The 17385-nt window shown below is 48.5% G+C and overlaps 1 protein-coding gene across 1 annotated transcript; it reads left to right on the top strand.

Moving 5' to 3' along the window:
• The first annotated feature begins 5758 nt into the window (after window positions 1-5758).
• POU4F1 (POU class 4 homeobox 1) lies at window positions 5759-7685 on the top strand. Its single transcript, XM_077155845.1, has 2 exons — window positions 5759-5881; window positions 6546-7685. Exons 1-2 carry the CDS (start codon window positions 5759-5761, stop codon window positions 7683-7685), a joined length of 1263 nt encoding a protein of 420 aa, XP_077011960.1.
• Window positions 7686-17385: the final 9700 nt, after the last annotated feature.

Raw genomic sequence — 17385 nt, 5'->3', positions numbered from 1 at the left:
AGAGGGTGATGGGTACCCGTCTCTGGATCCTCAGAAATGCACTGCTTGAGCGGGGTGGGGCGGGGGGGCGGTGAGGTGGGTGGAGGGGGCTGGGTAGGTGAGAAAGGGTGGGGGGGGGGTAGGGGCTAGGGAGGTCCTCTACAGTCCATTAAAGCCAGCGGAGCTCCCTAGGAAGGGAAACGTGCGTGCGTCCAGGTGTGAGAGCCTTCGGAGAGGGAAGGTGACAGAACTTTCATCTCGTCGCATGAGTTCACGGGCGAGTGTGTCTCGTGTTTTGTTGTGTTGTTTCCTTTTGTTAACCCTGGGCCTGCCTAAGCGCCTTCTCTGACCAGCCCACTCTTCAAGCCTTAGAAGGGGGCGGGGTGGAACAGTGGCGCCTTTGCTTCTCTTGGGAGCTAAATGACAGGGGCGCGTTACCATGTTTAGTTAGTGGTGCAACATTGTTCACTTGGGCTGCAAACGCGGTTCTTGTAACTAGCAGCAGGGGAGCTGTATGTGTGTGCGTGCGCGCGCGCCGAGCCCCTGTTAAGACAGATGTAGTTGCCACCGAGCGTCCGTAGGGCTTTCACAGGGTCGGTGGGTTTTATGTCAGCAGAGAGACCAAGCTGAGGATATATACATAGAATTCCATATCTATATATGTAACGCCAAGAGTGAGAATGACAGTAAACTTTGCTGGGACACATCGTCGAAGTCGCAAGGATATTCATCAGGCGCCATCTCGGAGTGGGGTGGTCGACACTTATGGAAATGTCCCCAAGGGAAGGTGCGTTTGAATTAAAGGACGAGAGGAAAGAAAACAGTGTTTTGGTTTTTCTTCCCCCTCCTCGGGCTGGCCCAAGAACTCCCACCTCCCGCCGGAGCTGGAGACCAGTCTGAATGAGGGGCTGGTATTCTCCAACTAATCTAGGTGTCCCGTCCTTAGGGAACCTCGGAAAAGATCACAATGAGCCTGAGCCCCAGTAATTCACCTAATCTAGGCTTTGGGGAGTGATGGATGCGAGTGGCTGAGGGTGGGATGGGGGCGGGGGGGCAGTGGTTTCCCTGTAATCTACCTACTGCCACTAGCTAGCGCGCCGCCCGGGACTGGTATTTCTCGGCTGAGCCCCGGCGAGCCATGTAAGGCAGGTCCAATAGCTCCCAGGAGCTCAGTCGCCTCCATCGCAACAGGGACTGGGCCCGGACTCACAAGGGGTAGAGGTAAGAGACCGGATCAAAGCAGCCAAGGTGTGGCCCAGGGAAGACCGCAGGGAGGCAAAGCGAAAGTACCCCACCAATCCCTCTTCCACTCCATCTTTCCGAAAGCGATTTTCCGAGGACTGGGACTCTGAGACAGTCAATCTGTGGCTCCTCTTCCGAGAACCGAAACCCCCACCCTGTGCCTGTTTCTCCCCTGCCTGCTTCTTCACACTGCTTAAAACAACCCGAACGACCTCCGAAGTTCGCGGACTCTAGGGCCTGGGAGGCTTCCCCAGCAAGCAGCGCGGTGGCTGCGCAGTGAAATGTGCATCATGTCAAACTGGGCAATTGCCTGCGGGAAAGGGATGCCCGGAGTCAGGGAGGTGGGACTCAGAGTGGGCCGGCCGGTAGGTGGGGATCGGGTAGGAGCGTGGGGACCCAACACTTTTCCCTGGACAAACGCACTTCCGTGAATATTTCCCGAATCTCCTCCCCTAAACCCAGACAAACAACGCGGGTTCCAGCCTCCAAGTGTGGGGAGGAGGTGTGCAGATCGTGCCTGCAAAGTTACAAAGCCCTAACTTTCTCTAAGCCCCTTCAGAAGGAGAAAGACTGTGCTGGCAGCAGCTGTCAGGCTCGCTCTCCGGAGCTGGGGAAGGGGTGGGGCCAGGGGTCAAAGGCGAGGAGAATTCACTCCCAACAGTGCCTGCCCTTGCACTGTGCCTTTCCCACCGATCTTCACTTCAACGGACGAGTATCTGCTTCTTGAGCGCCGGGTGGGGTTGGGGGGGGTGGGGGAGGCGCTGCCAAAGGATTTGTGAAGTGGGCTCTTGCCAAAGAAGACGGAGAAAATTAATTAATGAGGGAAAGAAATGTGTCTGTGATCCAGATGGTAGTCTCCCTGTCCCTGGTGGCTAAAATTCCTTGGAAGTCAATAACTGACCATTCGTTACCCTCTTGTTGATAAAATGGGAGTTGGAGCGGGTTCTGTGCTGGCCATTGAAGAAGGAAGAGGTGGAGAAGGAGGAGAAGGAGAAGGAGAAGAAGGAAATAAACTGCCCAGGAATCTTTGTCCAGCCTCAAGCTCTATGTGGGCATCATTATTAGCACCAGCAGGGGTCAACTAGTTATAGTGGTTGCCAAACCCGGACAAACAAAGCAGTGACATATTGGTGAGCTGAGCCCAGGCCCATCACCCTTTCCTTTCACCCAGGCTGCTGAGTATGTGGAGAGAAGCTTGATACCTTTTCAAGGAAATGCCTACAGATCTCCCAACATACCCCATTCCCTAGCCTGGGGCTGAGGCCCAGAAGGGATATGCCAGATAACTCTTTTAGCATCACCCACCCCAGTATTTCTAGCCAGCTCCCTCTCACCGCACCTATCACACATACCATAAATACCTCTTCCTCTGTGGCTGGCCCCTTCATAGACTGCCACGCCCTAGAGGGCACGACCTCATATTTTATACTTCATTTTCTCTCCATTCTTTTGCACTGGGAGGGACTGGTGTTCAGTAAGCACTTTAGGAAAGAAAGTGAAATAGGAAATGAGGGCGGAGCAAAACAACTGGCCTCTGAAAAAGAAAGAACAGGCTGGAATCAAGATTTACATCTCTACCTTGAAAAAGCACACCCCTCTTTCCCAGTCTCCACCTCCTTTTTAGAGAGAGTGAAGACACCTTCCAGGGATCTTCCTGCTGGCTCCAATCAGCCCTGGCTTGTTCAATCCTCTTTGGCTTTTTCTTCTACCCCACCCCGCCTCCCAACTGTCTTTTCTTCCTTCCTACACTATGTCTTGATTTATGGAGCACTTTTACCTGAGACAGGCACCGTGCTAACCGGGGTAGTGGAAGACACATGTGCCCCAAATGGGCTTCCAGTCCATTGGCCGGGGACAGGAAGAGGATTTTACTCACAACCCTCACATTTCTAACCCCACCAAAAAGCGAGAGATTCTAGGCAAAGGTTTGGCCCCATTCCGAAGTGGACAGGGACGCCAGTTGTCTCAAGAGAGGGGAGCTAAGAGGGGAATCTGGGCTCGACCGTGAGCTCTTGACCTCAGGCCCTGCGGGTGCCTCCCGGCTGCTTTCCCAGCTCCGGAGGGTAAACCCAGGTGCGCTTCGGCTACTCTCCGGATCCCGGCAAGGCCCGCTCCACTCTCTGCGGATCCACCTGGCCCCAAAGTGCAGTCTGCGCTTATTTCCGCCCTGCACCTTTCAATGTCCCTAAAGGCGGAGGGCAGGCTCCTGGCGCTTGCCCACTGCGGGGTCCTTCCATTCTCCCCGCGGGGGAGCTCGGGGAGCCGCCACGCTGGGTGTCAGGAAGGATTAGGTTAAGCCTGGACACCCGGTGCGATGACTACCATAGAACTCACTATCTCCCTCCAGCGACGTCCCGCTCATCATCCATTCCCTGTCGAGATAAAGTTGCATTTAGTGTTCCCAGGGGACCACATAATGGATGGAGACGCGGCTCCTTCTCGCACCAGCAAGTGAACATTCTTCTCACTTCCCTCTCTGGCCAGAAGGGCGAGAGAGGAGGGAGGGTGGGCAGAAAAGAAAAGAAGAGAAAAGAAAAAGCCATGGTGACGCCTTTGGAATTTGAGTAGGTGAGTGTATACTAAATACACACACATTATGTGCAAAGAAAAGATATCCACGCAAATTTAGGTTTATAGAAATAAGATCTGCTCTTTGGTAGAAATATAGACCTCCTTAGTGTGGGAGAAATCAGAAAGATTATCTGATCTCTGTTTCCCATAAGCAGCCCCTTGCTGCACTCCAGCTCTCCCGCCGCAGAGGTGATAACATCTGGGCCATTATTATCACCTCGGGTAAGCTTTATGTCCCTGGGGACTCGGGCACCTGAACAGTGGTTTCCCGGGAGACCCTTTATCTATATGCCTGTCACTTAAGAGCCATATAACAGGTTGAGTAATTGATTTATTCCTCTTCTTAGGTTTTGATTTCACAATGAGAGAGGGGGAAAGGGAGGAAGGAAGGAAGGAAGAAAGGGAAGGAAGGAAGGAAGGAAGGAAGGAAGGAAGGAAGGAAGGAAGGAAGGAAGGAAGGAAGGAAGGAAGGCAAAGGAAGGCAGAAAGAAGGAAAGAATCAGAGATTGGGCTCCTTCTTTCAAATTGGTTTGAAAATATTTTGAACCAGCTTTTCTATAAGCTGGATTGATCCGTTTCCAACTGGAAAAGAAAGTACATAAGTAAGCAAAGATAAGAGGCAAAGAAACCGAATGGATGGAAGGGAAAAGAAAGTTCTCTTTTTAACATCTTATTTCCTTTTCTTTGCAGAGATTTTCTTTCCTTGGAGTTCCCAGTAAAATGAGTGTGTGTGTGTGTGTGTGTGTGTGTGTGTGTGTGTGTATCCACGCCGAGGAGAGCAAAGGATCCCAACTATACCCTGTTAACTATTTTTCTTCTTTTGATTACTAGAATCCTCAGATCACCCGGAGCTCGTTTGAAACGCAGGTTTGTACTTGGTTAAAGGAGACAAACAATAAGAGAAATGCACAATTTCATTTCAACATCCGTTCCGAGTAGAAAGCACACGCTCCTTGTGGCTCCTAAGTGGCTGTCACTGGCGATGCCTGACACAGTGATATTCACAACAACAACAAAGTATGCAGAGGAAATTAAATTATATGGAAATCAATAGCGTCTGACTGCTTCAAACAAACGCCTGTCACCGCGACTATTCTCTAGGAACCTATTTATAAATCTTGAAAGAAACAGGTTATTGCAGCAAAAGACAGCACCTCTGCATTTTTGTGTTGTTATTTATACTGTATGCCGAGGAATGTGCAAGCATAATTTAACATACAAATGTCCAACTGTATACATTATATAACAGCTTGTTAGACATCTCGGACAGGAGATGCGCTTAAGTAATGCGCATATATTCAGGGCCTCCCCGACTGGGGGGACAGGGAGGGGGTAACCCGAGGGGCGTGCAAGCATCTTGTTTTTCCTCCCTCTAAAAGGAGCCTACCCTCAGACAATAGGTGGTCCTTCTGATCTTTTCAGACCCGCAGTGGAAAAGGTGAGGCGTGCAGTGCGCATGCCCCGGTGGCTACAGGTGCATCACCTGCGCTGTCCTTGCCTGTGGTCACTATAAGAGCGGCTCCCACGCACCGGTCGCGGCCCGGCGAGCGCGCGCGCGCGCGCGCAGACGCACGAAGCAGTCGAAAGAGAGAGCGCGTGCCAGACAGACGAAGACAGCTGATGCTTGTCAGCGCGGCGGGGACGCGAGCTCTCGCGAGAATTCCCCGGACTGGCCGCGAGAAGTGGGGCTCAGGTGTAAGAGGAGCGCATCCCGTACGCGCGCGGGGCTAGAGCTCTCGGAGAAGCTAGATCGCGAGGCCGGAGCGCGGCGTCCTGCGCTGTCAAAGAGAGCGCCCCGCGGTAGCGGTCGCAGCGGCAGCAGCAGCAGCAGCCCCCGGCGCGGCCGCTGTCTCCGCGCCACCCACCGCCGCGGCTGCAGCCTCCAAGGAGAGGCCGGAGGAGCCGGCTTGTGCACTTTCCCGGGGACTTTCGGAGTGTTTGTGGATTTACATGCCAAGCTTTCAAGATGATGTCCATGAACAGCAAGCAACCTCATTTTGCCATGCATCCCACCCTCCCTGAGCACAAGTACCCGTCGCTGCATTCCAGCTCCGAGGCCATCCGGAGAGCCTGCCTGCCCACGCCGCCGGTAAGCGCCCCAAGTCCGCGGACACGACCTGCGCGCCCGCCCCCTCCCAGTCTCAGACGCGGCATGTCGAGTGCCGGTGTGTGCCCAGGTCCCCGCGCGGGGATATGCGGGCAGGGTTTTTAGAGGAATCCCGCTGCGAGGCACATTTTGTCCGGTGGCGCTTAATGTCCTGCTCCTGTCTGCCTCTGCCTGCGTGTCGGGCGCCTGCGATCAGAGTCGGGAGTGCTGGGGCCCTGACTCTCGACTTCCCTCCACTTTTTCTGTTAATTTCGTGCCTAAGAAAGGCGGTTTCTCTATGTGCTCGCGTGCGTGACACGGTTCACCAGCTGCTAGTTACATCTCCATTTCTTCTTTTTCTCCTCCTTTTTCGTCTCCCCACCACCATCCCCGGATCGTGTTCCCGCGTCCCCATTCCTCCCCGGCATTTGCCTCCCTCTTCACGCACCCATCCTTTTTCGACTATCCCCCTGCCTCGCCCCCAACGTGTTCCTGTTCCATCTTTCCCGCTCTCCACCCGTCCCCCACCCCGACCCCCGTTGTTGTTATTTTGGTTGCTTTGTGTTTGCCCTTTGCTTGCGGTGCTTTCCGGCTTGTGTTTCTTTTGCTTGTTTTGTTTTTGTTTTTGTTTTTGTGGTGTTTTTGGTTTGGTTTGTGTCGCCTGCAGCTGCAGAGCAACCTCTTCGCCAGCCTGGACGAGACGCTGCTGGCGCGGGCCGAGGCGCTGGCAGCGGTGGACATCGCGGTATCCCAGGGCAAGAGCCACCCGTTCAAGCCCGACGCCACGTACCACACGATGAACAGCGTGCCGTGCACGTCCACATCCACCGTGCCGCTGGCTCACCACCACCACCACCACCACCACCACCAGGCGCTCGAGCCCGGCGACCTGCTGGACCACATCTCATCGCCGTCGCTCGCGCTGATGGCCGGCGCCGGCGGCGCGGGCGCGGCGGGCGGCGGTGGCGGCGCCCACGACGGCCCGGGGGGCGGTGGCGGCCCGGGCGGCGGTGGCCCGGGCGGCGGCGGCCCGGGAGGCGGCGGGGGCGGTGGTGGCGGCCCGGGGGGCGGCGGGGGCCCTGGCGGCGGGCTGCTAGGCGGCTCGGCGCACCCGCATCCGCACATGCACGGCCTGGGCCACCTGTCGCACCCGGCGGCGGCGGCCGCCATGAACATGCCGTCGGGGCTGCCGCACCCTGGGCTGGTAGCGGCCGCGGCTCATCACGGCGCGGCGGCGGCGGCGGCGGCGGCAGCTGCCGGGCAGGTGGCGGCAGCGTCGGCGGCGGCGGCCGTGGTGGGCGCGGCGGGCCTGGCGTCCATCTGCGACTCGGACACGGACCCGCGCGAGCTCGAGGCGTTCGCCGAGCGCTTCAAGCAGCGGCGCATCAAGCTGGGCGTGACGCAGGCCGACGTGGGCTCGGCGCTGGCCAACCTCAAAATCCCGGGCGTGGGCTCTCTCAGCCAGAGCACCATCTGCAGGTTCGAGTCGCTCACGCTCTCGCACAACAACATGATCGCGCTCAAACCCATCCTGCAGGCGTGGCTCGAGGAGGCCGAGGGCGCGCAGCGCGAGAAAATGAACAAGCCTGAGCTCTTCAACGGCGGCGAGAAGAAACGCAAGCGGACTTCCATCGCCGCCCCGGAGAAGCGCTCCCTCGAGGCCTACTTCGCGGTACAGCCCCGGCCCTCGTCCGAGAAGATCGCAGCCATCGCCGAGAAACTGGACCTCAAAAAGAACGTGGTGCGGGTGTGGTTTTGCAACCAGAGACAGAAGCAGAAGCGGATGAAATTCTCCGCCACTTACTGAGGAAGGGTTGGGGGTAGGGGATGGCGGGCGCGGCAGAGCGGGGAGCTAAGAGGGAATTGAGGGGCTTCCTCCGTCCGTCTCCTCCCCCTCTCCCACCCCATCTGCTTTGCCCCGAGTTTGGAGTGTCCGTTATCTTGCTCGCATCTGGGGGTATCCTCTCTGCGCGTTCTCCTCCGTTTCCTCTCGGGTTTTCCTGCCTTCACCCTCCCCCAGTCTAGAGGACCGGGGTGCTGGGTGTGCAGTCAGGAGGGATGGCGGGGGAGAAGGGGAGATCATTTGGATAAATGGAGAGTGGGGGTAAGGAGAGTGGCCACTGGAGCAGGGGTTTTGAGGAGCAGAATGGGTCTGGGGGTTAGGGTGGGGGGAGACGCGGGGCGGGTAGGGAAAAGAATGGTTTCTGACCAGAGACACATTAAAATCTCCTGGGGACCAAGGAACTATGTACAGAAACAAGCCTACCAACCACTAAAAAACTAGACAAATAAAGACAAACAAAAACGAAACAGAATAAAAGTTAAGAAAAACGCTTTAGAAATTTAACTATGGGGAGCCGTAATCTGTAGCTTCATTTCCCCCGAGGAGGATTAAAAAAAAAAAAAGAATACCACAATTATTACCACTGCCCCAACCCTACACACACAACGAAGTCAATAAGGAAAACCAAACGAATCGGAAGGTGAAATTCTGGGTAGCTAAAGCTAAAACAAGTAGCTAAAGCTAGTTGTTTTGTCTGTATGTTTAATTTAATTCTCCCCTCTAAGTCTCACCCCCTCCCCACCCATATCCGCTTTAATTTATTTTCTCCGTTGCATTGAGACTCTGAAGGCTGCTCTCCATCGCCAGGAAGTGATTGGAGGCAGAGCTGAAGGGGGGACTTGCTGCTTGTTTACGTGGGGTCCAAGTTTTCCAGCGGCCTCGGCTACACCCATGTAGCCTGGCCTGGACTGGGTAGAAGCCTTTAGGGACAGAGAGGTACAAGCCCTTGAGATGACTCAAGGGCAGAATTTAGGAGCTCTGAAATGAATATTTTATTCTAAGAAAATAAAGCAATTTAAACAAAGGTTTTTTTTTTCTTTTTGATTTTTGCTTTTACTGTTCCGCTGAGCTCTAGAGAACAGACCACTTCAAAATAAGCTCCCCCTCCCCCACTAATAGAATTTTATCATGGCTTAATTTTTCATTTCTTTTTCTGAGTGTGGTTTATTTTACAATATTTACCGAAAATTTTTTGTCTGCCCATTCAAAAATACTGACGAGGGTGGAAGATACCAGAAATATCTCTGTCCCATTTTCCCCACTGAACAGTTCAAGACCCGTTTTGCTCTTCTAGGTCCTTTTCCTCCTTTATTTGAGAATGTGATTATTAAAATGTTGACAAGTTTCTGCTTTCATTTGGGGCAGGACTTATCTGTGAGAAAATCAACACAATCCTAGATGAGAAGAACACAGGTTTAAAGTCCTCCATTTGTTTTAAAGGGGTCTGCATGTTGGGGGGTAAAGCAGAACAACTGTGTTCACTTTTAATTATTATTATTAATTATTATTGTTATTATTCAAGAGTCATTTATTGTTGGGGATAAATGTTGGGTAGCAAGAACTTTAATTTGCACTATCAGTCTCCCAAATAGAAAATCATGTATAGTATTTCATAGTAATAATCAAGGTACCTATGAACTGCTGATGGATTAAAAAAATGAGAAAGACGGTTGAAGGTGGTTAGGTAAAATGCCTGCTTTGTGCAACAGATATTCTTTGGATCTCGTGTGGAGATAGTTTTTGTTACCATCCTTGAGAACAGTGAAAAGAAGAAGAAAGAAAACGGAACAAATGAGGGAAAAAAACCCTGCCATTTAACAAGACTGAAATCATGCATGAGCTGAAAGGTGCAGAAAGAAACACAATTAGGTCTCACTCTGGTTAGTTATTATTTATTTAATTGTGTTGTATATCATTGTTTGCAGCGCAAACATTCTATGCATTTGAAACTGAGCACTAAATTGGACTAGCTTTCTGGTAGACCCTTTTGTGGATGGTGTGATTTCACAGTCTACTGCCTGTTTTCACCGAAAACACAACATTTTTGTCATATCCTTATTTTGAGAAGAAAAAGAAAAAAAAGGAAGATTATTGTAAATATTTTATTTAATGCACACACTCGCACAGTGGTTACAAACTGCCAGTGTTAATTCTGATATGTTTCACGGATCGATCTACCTGACCATGTATGTCTGCTGAGCTTTTTCCTTGGTTATGTCTTTGCTTTTTTTCCCTGCCATCTATCAGAACCATTTCTGTGTGCCAAGATACAACAGGGGGATGTGTCCCAGCACACCTAACAAATAAACAAATAACTGAAAGAAGAGCAGTTTTATGATTTGGTTGCATTTTTGTTTCTATATTTGGCCAAGTCCTAGAGCTGTTCAACAAGTGAGACTGGATCCAACAACACCTCTCCCCCCACCAAAAAAAAAAAAAAAAAAAAAAAAAACCCTGGAAAGTGTAGGATGTTGAAAGGGGGTTGAAAAAGGGGAATAAGAAAAATGTATTTTTTTGCTGAATCAGAATTCATTGGTTTCAGATAGCTTTATGTGAAAACTGGTGCTCTGAATAAAATGAATTCTGTATTAGTTGCCTGTGTTTATTATAAGGTTTTTTAACTGCAGAAACTCTTAAATCACACCACTTGGAAATAATAAATAACCAAGTGCCCTCAAAGCAAAATTAAATTGAGGATTAGAGACAGAGGCATTTAAGGTGTGAGGGTTGTATGTGTTGTTCTAGACTAAAAGCACTACTAAAAATGTTGTATCCAGTAACTTCTTTGGAGGGTAAAAAATATATTAAAAAGCATCCACTGATCTATCCACATTCCTTTGCAAATGTCTCTGTTCATTTGGAACGTTTAGTGTACCACCTACTGCTCCAAGTGACCAGAGACTCTATTTCCTTATGACCTGGGACTAGATCAGATGCCAAATGTACAAAGTTTCTTAATAGCTGGGATTATATCTTCTGAAATCATCCTATTTTAGCCAAATCTTTTTAATTTCACCGGCAAATCTGTGAAACAAAACACCTGATGTTCAGAAAAGAATAATACATTTAAAAAGCTGTGATTTTAAACAGTTGTTAATGTTTAAGAAAAGCACTAGAGGTATTTTTAAAAATAGATCTCTTCCATCAAAATTAATTTGTTTCTGTTATTGACTTGAATTGTCATCAAAGTTTTTAATAAAGTGCATTTGTAAAAAAAAGTTATTTTATAGAAAAGTATGACCGGATTTCATTGTTGGAGAACCAGGAATGAACAAATGAAAAGATTTACAAAGGCTGTTAAAAAAAAATCTGCCAAAAATGGAAATGTTGCAGACAAATACGTTTGTATTATTCAATAATGACCAATGTATGTACTAAGAACTTAAGCATTTGTTTTTGTATTAAGTAAAAATCCTTAACAGGTAAAGAGAAAACAATATTATGTTAATAAAATATCATGAAAATATATGCTTTGCAGAGTTCCCTATTTTATGGAGTAGGAAACTGTGCAAAACAAAAATGCTTTGTCTTTGGTGGATGAATCTGTGTATGGCCAATAATAAGACTATTCTAAAAGGTGTTTAGCTGCAATACATGAAGTAAAAAAATGTCCTCCTATAGAGTGTAAAGGCTTACCACTCAGCTGTAGTTTGGCCTTCTAAAGTTTTATGGTTCCTAAGAGCTAAACTTCCCTCTAAGTAGATTCCCACTCTAGTCAGTGGGTATATAAAATAGTACAATGTGTGGCTCGGGTTCTTTTAAAGAATAATAGTGGGTACGTTGGAGAGAATGGGAAAACTGGGCTCCGTTTGCATTTCAACTTCTCAGGAAATCCAAGCGGCAATGGACTAGTAAAGGCAAAAGAAAAATAAGCCTAAAACGCACCTGCCACGTTTACGTGGTCCGTTCCTCTTTAGTACCCTTTTTTCCCGCCAGTCTTAACTGGGGATTCTACCAATTCTTTAGGTCTAACAGATGATTTTCTCAACTTCCGAACAGACTTTTCTTTAATCCGTGTTCTGCAATTGCTCTCAACTTCGACTACACCCATAAATAAACCGGAGGTATCCTCTGCCGTGATTGTATCGATTTTTTACTTTTAATATTAAGACCACTTCGGTCCGGTTCACTCTAAGTGTATTCTGGCACCAGTCACGGGGTGGAAATGGCGGATCCCATTCTGTGCTAAAAAGAGGGAAAGGCGCCCTACCCCCAGGGCTTACCTAGCCAGGTCCCGCCTCGCGGCCTCCCGTCCGCTCGCCCAGGCCTCTCCCGGTAGACCCTAAGAGAGGCATCCCTCTTCATTTTTCACGCTTTTGCCTGTGGAGTTGAAATTTTAACTTCTGATCCCGGCTAAAACCAGCGTGTCTCCCCCCATTCGAATAGCCCTGGTGGCCAGCGATGATAAGGCTGATGACCACAATGACTATTCCTATCAGCTGGTTCTGTTCTATTCTTGGTTGCTGCTACTGCAGTCTTAGCCCCACGAAGAGAGCCACACTCCTCGCGTACTATTTCAAAGGCAACTGCAAGTTAAAACCATTTTTTAAATAGTAGCCGAATTCCAGTTCTTACGGGGACCTCTTTCCACCTGCGAGATAAGCCTTGTCGCAATAATTACATTATTCAATATTTGTTAAAACCTTCGCTCTGTCGCGGGTGCTCGTGCGGGGCGGCTCACACTCTCCCGCGCAGCAGGAGAGGCGCGGCCGGAGCCGGGTCCCGAACGTGCAGCTGGGGGCGGGGGAGCGCGACGCGGCCCCACGCCGGTTGGATTGTATTTTAATAATTCATGGCCTGAGATTTCGGAAATTAATAAAATGAATGATAACAAGGGGCTAATTAAAAACTTTAGTAATTGTTGCCAATTCAGTTTGCTGAGAGACAGGCAGCACCCTCCCCCAAACCTGGAGAATCTGGCAGGTGCGGGCCGGGGGACGGCCTCGAAATTTGAGCGACCAAATGCTCTTCTGACGCCGCGAGTTATCTCGGAGGCGGTCGCTTGGAGCTGCTCCTTCCCCTCTAGCGGCCGGCGGCAGCTCGCTCGACTTTCGGCGCGACTTTCGGGCTTCGGGGTGGGTGGGTTGCCTTTTCAAGCCACAGACAGAGCTGATTGGGTCAGAACTGGCAGCCAGGAGGGGACCCGCCTTCCCCCGACCACGCCGAGCTCCTGCTCTCCCACGAAAACACCCACTCATCCCGGGCCGCCCCGAGCGTGAGAGCCCCGGCCCTCGCTCTCGCGGTCTGCTGACCACGGCGCAGTGACCGCCGCCCGCCCTGTTTGCGCCCCTCCGCCGTCTCTCCGAAGGTTCGCGGCCCAGAAGTTTCTAGTGCCTTGAGGCCGCAGCTCCACTCTGCCGACGAGACCGCCATCAGCCTGAGGACCCCGGCTGGGATTCGGAGAAGCCGCCGAGCACTTGAGCTGGTTAATGGCCTTAGGCCCCCGCGCGCGTGCGCACGGGTGGCCGGCTGGGTGCTGGCCGCGGGGAGCGCGCGGAACCCGCACATGCGCGCTGCGGGGGCCGAGTCTGGACCAGGCGAGCGGGAATAGCAAGGCTCGGATTAAGCACTCGGAGAGGTTCGCTCCTGCTCCGAAAGTGCCTTTGAGGACATCCTGAGAAGAATGGGGATGAACCAGTTTTTCCACAGGGGGATAAAATATCTCTCCTTCCCCCAGTTTTCCTAAGTCAACAGAAGCCTTAAACAGCACAAAACTTTAACTCATTTACCTCTTTTGAAAAGAATAGGGAGGAACAAGCCTCGCTATATTGAGTTTAATAAGGGCTATACTGGTTGCGGGAGAAAGATTGGCCGCTGGGTTTTCGGCCCTTAGAATTCAGTGAAAGCCTGGATCGTAGAACTGAGGTCAGAAATCTCGGGTCGGGGAGACTCCCTCAAAGCGTAAAGTAGTGAGATTAGTGTACCGGGCCCCTGGGGTGAGGCGACCACCCGTTCCCCCAAATCCCAAGCCCTGTCCCCAGAATCTCATCTCCAGAAGATTTCTTCTCTCATATTTGAAAGGGAAAAGAATAGGAGCAGGAGGAAAGAAAAAAGAAGTGGTTAAGAGAGAGGCTAGAAGGAGGGATGGTGGAGGGGGGAGAGAGAGAGATTTCTAGCATTGGTTAGGTAAAATGAATTTCAAACAAAAGTTTGTTTAGTAACTCTGACGCCTGGACTCAGTCCCGCATAATGTATACAAACTTTTGTAGGCATGGATCAGAAATTGTTGACAATTTCCAGCCCTGGAAATTCACTTAATAGTAGCCCCCCCCCCAAGTGTTGACAATAAACATTTAATGAAGGCAGAGACCTCGCTGTCTCCAGACAGTGTCAGAATACTTTAAACAGAACATTAGCACGGTTTCTTCCACTTCAAACATTGCATGCTACACACCAACATTATGAAAAAATACAAAGTGTGAGACTGGTAATACGTTTTAAAGGATATCTTAAGTGGTCTGGAGTAGTTATCATATCCCCTGTACTTAGTAATAGAAACTAACTCAATGTAGATTACTCGCGCTTAAAAATGTTAAACACAGTTAATGCAATATTAATCGCCCTTTGGTGATATAAAATGCAATATTTTCAGGCAGCTATCGAGCTTTTCTAGAGGAAGAGCAGATGAAAAGACTCACAGCTGAATAGTGGAGTGAAAAAGCCCGGTATTTATTGCTTTTGTTTGGCTTTTGGCTACAGAGACAGGAACCTTCTAATGGGGTAAGGACATTTATTTTATCTGCAATCTATTGCTGCGAGAGTAGGGGCGGCAGATGGGGCTGGTGTGATATTCACAGAGTAATTTAGAGCAAATCCTAATAACTAATAATGATTTATGTTAATTTTGATCATTTATGCGACTTTACCAAAGCGTTGTAGTGAAAGAAAGAGGGGAAAAAAGCGGAATATGGCAAGGAGCTCTGAGGTAGGGCTCGGAAGCTCAACTGTCTGTCCTGCACTTCAACGCAATCTTAAAATGTGTTTTATGAGTTAGCAATGGAAATGTAGGCGTTTTTAAAAGCAAGTAGTATCCATTTGACTCTGGGCAGAGGTTTCTCCTGGGGGCTTGCGTTTCTTCTGAAAACGTACTTAGATGAGACGGACTGCGATGCCTTTGAGCAGGAGACGCTTTCATCTTAGTTTAAAAGGGAACAGATTTGTTTCCATTGTTTCATTTGTTTATAGTCAACCAAGGGGTCCTGTGTATGACAGAGCGGCGGAAATCAAAAGTGCTCAGGGCGTGCCTGCACGCGCGCAGGTGTCTGTCTCCCATCCAAAATGTAATCTGAGCCCGAGGTTTGAAATGAGCTCGAGCCTTAGCGCCTATAAGCAGGCTCTAAAGCACCACCGTCACACCTTATGTAAAAGTTTTATTACTGCTGCTTAAAGGAGTTGCCATTTCTTAATCTTCACCTCCTACTTGATATTTGTTTGCCTAGAATCAACTTTTGGAAAGCTTCTCCGTCTCTACTTCCGCCCATCACCAGGGGATTCCAGTGCTTTAAAAGTCTCTCTTCTCTCCTCGTCCCCCCGCTCCCCCCCCCCCCCCACGATTGTGGCACCGGCTCAGAATCCCCGGACCTGCCAATGCGAAGTAGTTGTACATAGGTAACAGAGCGATTTTCGTCTGCAACGCAAGGCACTGCAGAGTGTAGGAGAGATTTTGAAAGGGAGGATGCGCTTTGCTCCTGGCAATTTGCTTTTCCTTTTACCTTTTTTGTGCGTTTTAACGCCTCAAGGCTATAGTTTGAAAATAAAGCAGCATCAAAGCACCTCCTTATTAGTTCCGTATTTGAGAAATCCGAAGTTGAAACTAGCTAAAAGGTTTAATAGGGCAGAACAGCATTTATTTGCCAAGCAAACAGCCAGAATACAGTTCAAAAGGGGTGCAGTGGTTTATCAGAAGGAGGCTGCAAAGAGAAGAGCGTGGACAAAGAGAATGTCAAGCTTCAGTTACAACATTAAAGTGAATTAAAAAGCTTCGAGTGTCGTGTCCTTTGTTTTTGAACATTACAGATGATATTTAATCTAGAGGCATTTCCCACCTTTTGGAGTTGTCATCAAGACGTTTTTTCTGTTTGTAAACTTTCATATTTTGTGGAGTAAGATTGAGTACCTCTCTAGAGATTGATCTGCAAATTCATTTAAAATATGATCACATTTTGTAAAGTTAAAGTTTTCATTATTTTCTTTCTCTTTTCCTTGCTTTAAGGCTGCTGATGGAAGCATACACTTAATTTCTTTTACTAGGGGTAAAAATCAAGCTACATCGTTCATTAATCAAGTTTCTTTCTTGAGCGTATTTTGTTGTTTTGGTTTACTTTTTAATTGTCTCCATCAGTAACTGTACTGATACTCTACTGTTAGTATTCCTGGTGTAAAGAAGACTTTAAACAAAATAAATCCGGGCGCTGACGTTGCCTGTTTACTGATGATACTCAGGAGTTAGTTCGTGTTTGTGAGCCTGAAGCTGCATCGCCACGTGCATATCCGTATACAAACAAATGTAGCACATTTTTACTTTTGTTGTTGAGTGTAACCGAGGCTAATTTCTAAACTTCATTCCACTCCTGTACAGTGTTTCAATTGGGAAGCATCTCCCTTAAAATTGAAGAGTGAAGCCTTATTGAAACGCTCTATCAAACAGCTCTAGGGTGCAGCCTTTCTGAAAACACTGGGTTCTCCTTTAGGTCTGACTGTCTGACTGCACATAAGCCCCTAATATGTTAATGGCCGTAGGGGATGCCTAAGGTACCATCTCAAGCTGCTTCGCACACCATATGTCAGGCCGTTAGCCACATGGATCTATTAATCAAAAAGAGCTGGGAAGAGGGAGAGGGTCTTTGAAAGGGGGAGAATGAGAGATGGGGGAGGGGGAGAGAAAATTAGAAAGCATTTTAAATCCCCAATTTTCTCATTTCTTTTATATAAAAAGCAAATGAATAAAAATATCTAAATAAGATTCAACCAATACAGATTTCCTTTCTGTAAAGTTAAAGACTGTTCACAAGTGTCTACTAAAGAATTAGAATAGTAGACGATTCTGTTAAAATAGAAGGAAATTTTATCTGGAGGGTCATGTTTGGGTATCTGTATTGCAAAACTTTATAGGTAAGATTCTTTTGCTACAAAAAAAGTTGTTTTTCTTATTATGTTGTTTTGTGGAGTAGTTTTATGAAAAGTAATGGGGGAGGGGAAATGTGTTAGGGGATGTAAGAGGGATATGGAAGAAGGTGCCTGGAGGATTTGTAATGAATATATAATTTATTAATATATAGCTGCATAGACACAAGAGTTCTCACCACTCTTAGTTCTGATAGTAAATGTGAAGTGTTTACATTTGAATACCTTCCCTTAAGCTAACTTTATGAAAAATGAAACGGCAAGGTCTATGGGGCGGCAAAAACTACTTAAGTTCTTTTAGGGTAAAAAGGAATGAGAAAGCATCTAAAACACCTATTTTTCTTATTTATTCTTTGTTTACAAGTACCTCTTGCCCTTGAAGGTTAAAAATAATTTTGTTAGACAAATAAATAGAAAGTTTGCACAACTTAGAAGTAATTATATACTCAGTATGCAGATGGTATAAATGAGTGAGTACACCAAAGCCTATCCAAAAAAGTAAATACTTTCTTGAAATAGTCAATATATTTGTCATATGTCT

The sequence above is a fragment of the Tamandua tetradactyla genome, chromosome 4, assembly GCF_023851605.1.
Source record: "Tamandua tetradactyla isolate mTamTet1 chromosome 4, mTamTet1.pri, whole genome shotgun sequence".
NCBI lineage: Eukaryota > Metazoa > Chordata > Mammalia > Pilosa > Myrmecophagidae > Tamandua > Tamandua tetradactyla.
Note: the sequence above shows the minus strand (reverse complement) of the source record. Positions and strands in the feature narration are given on the sequence as shown.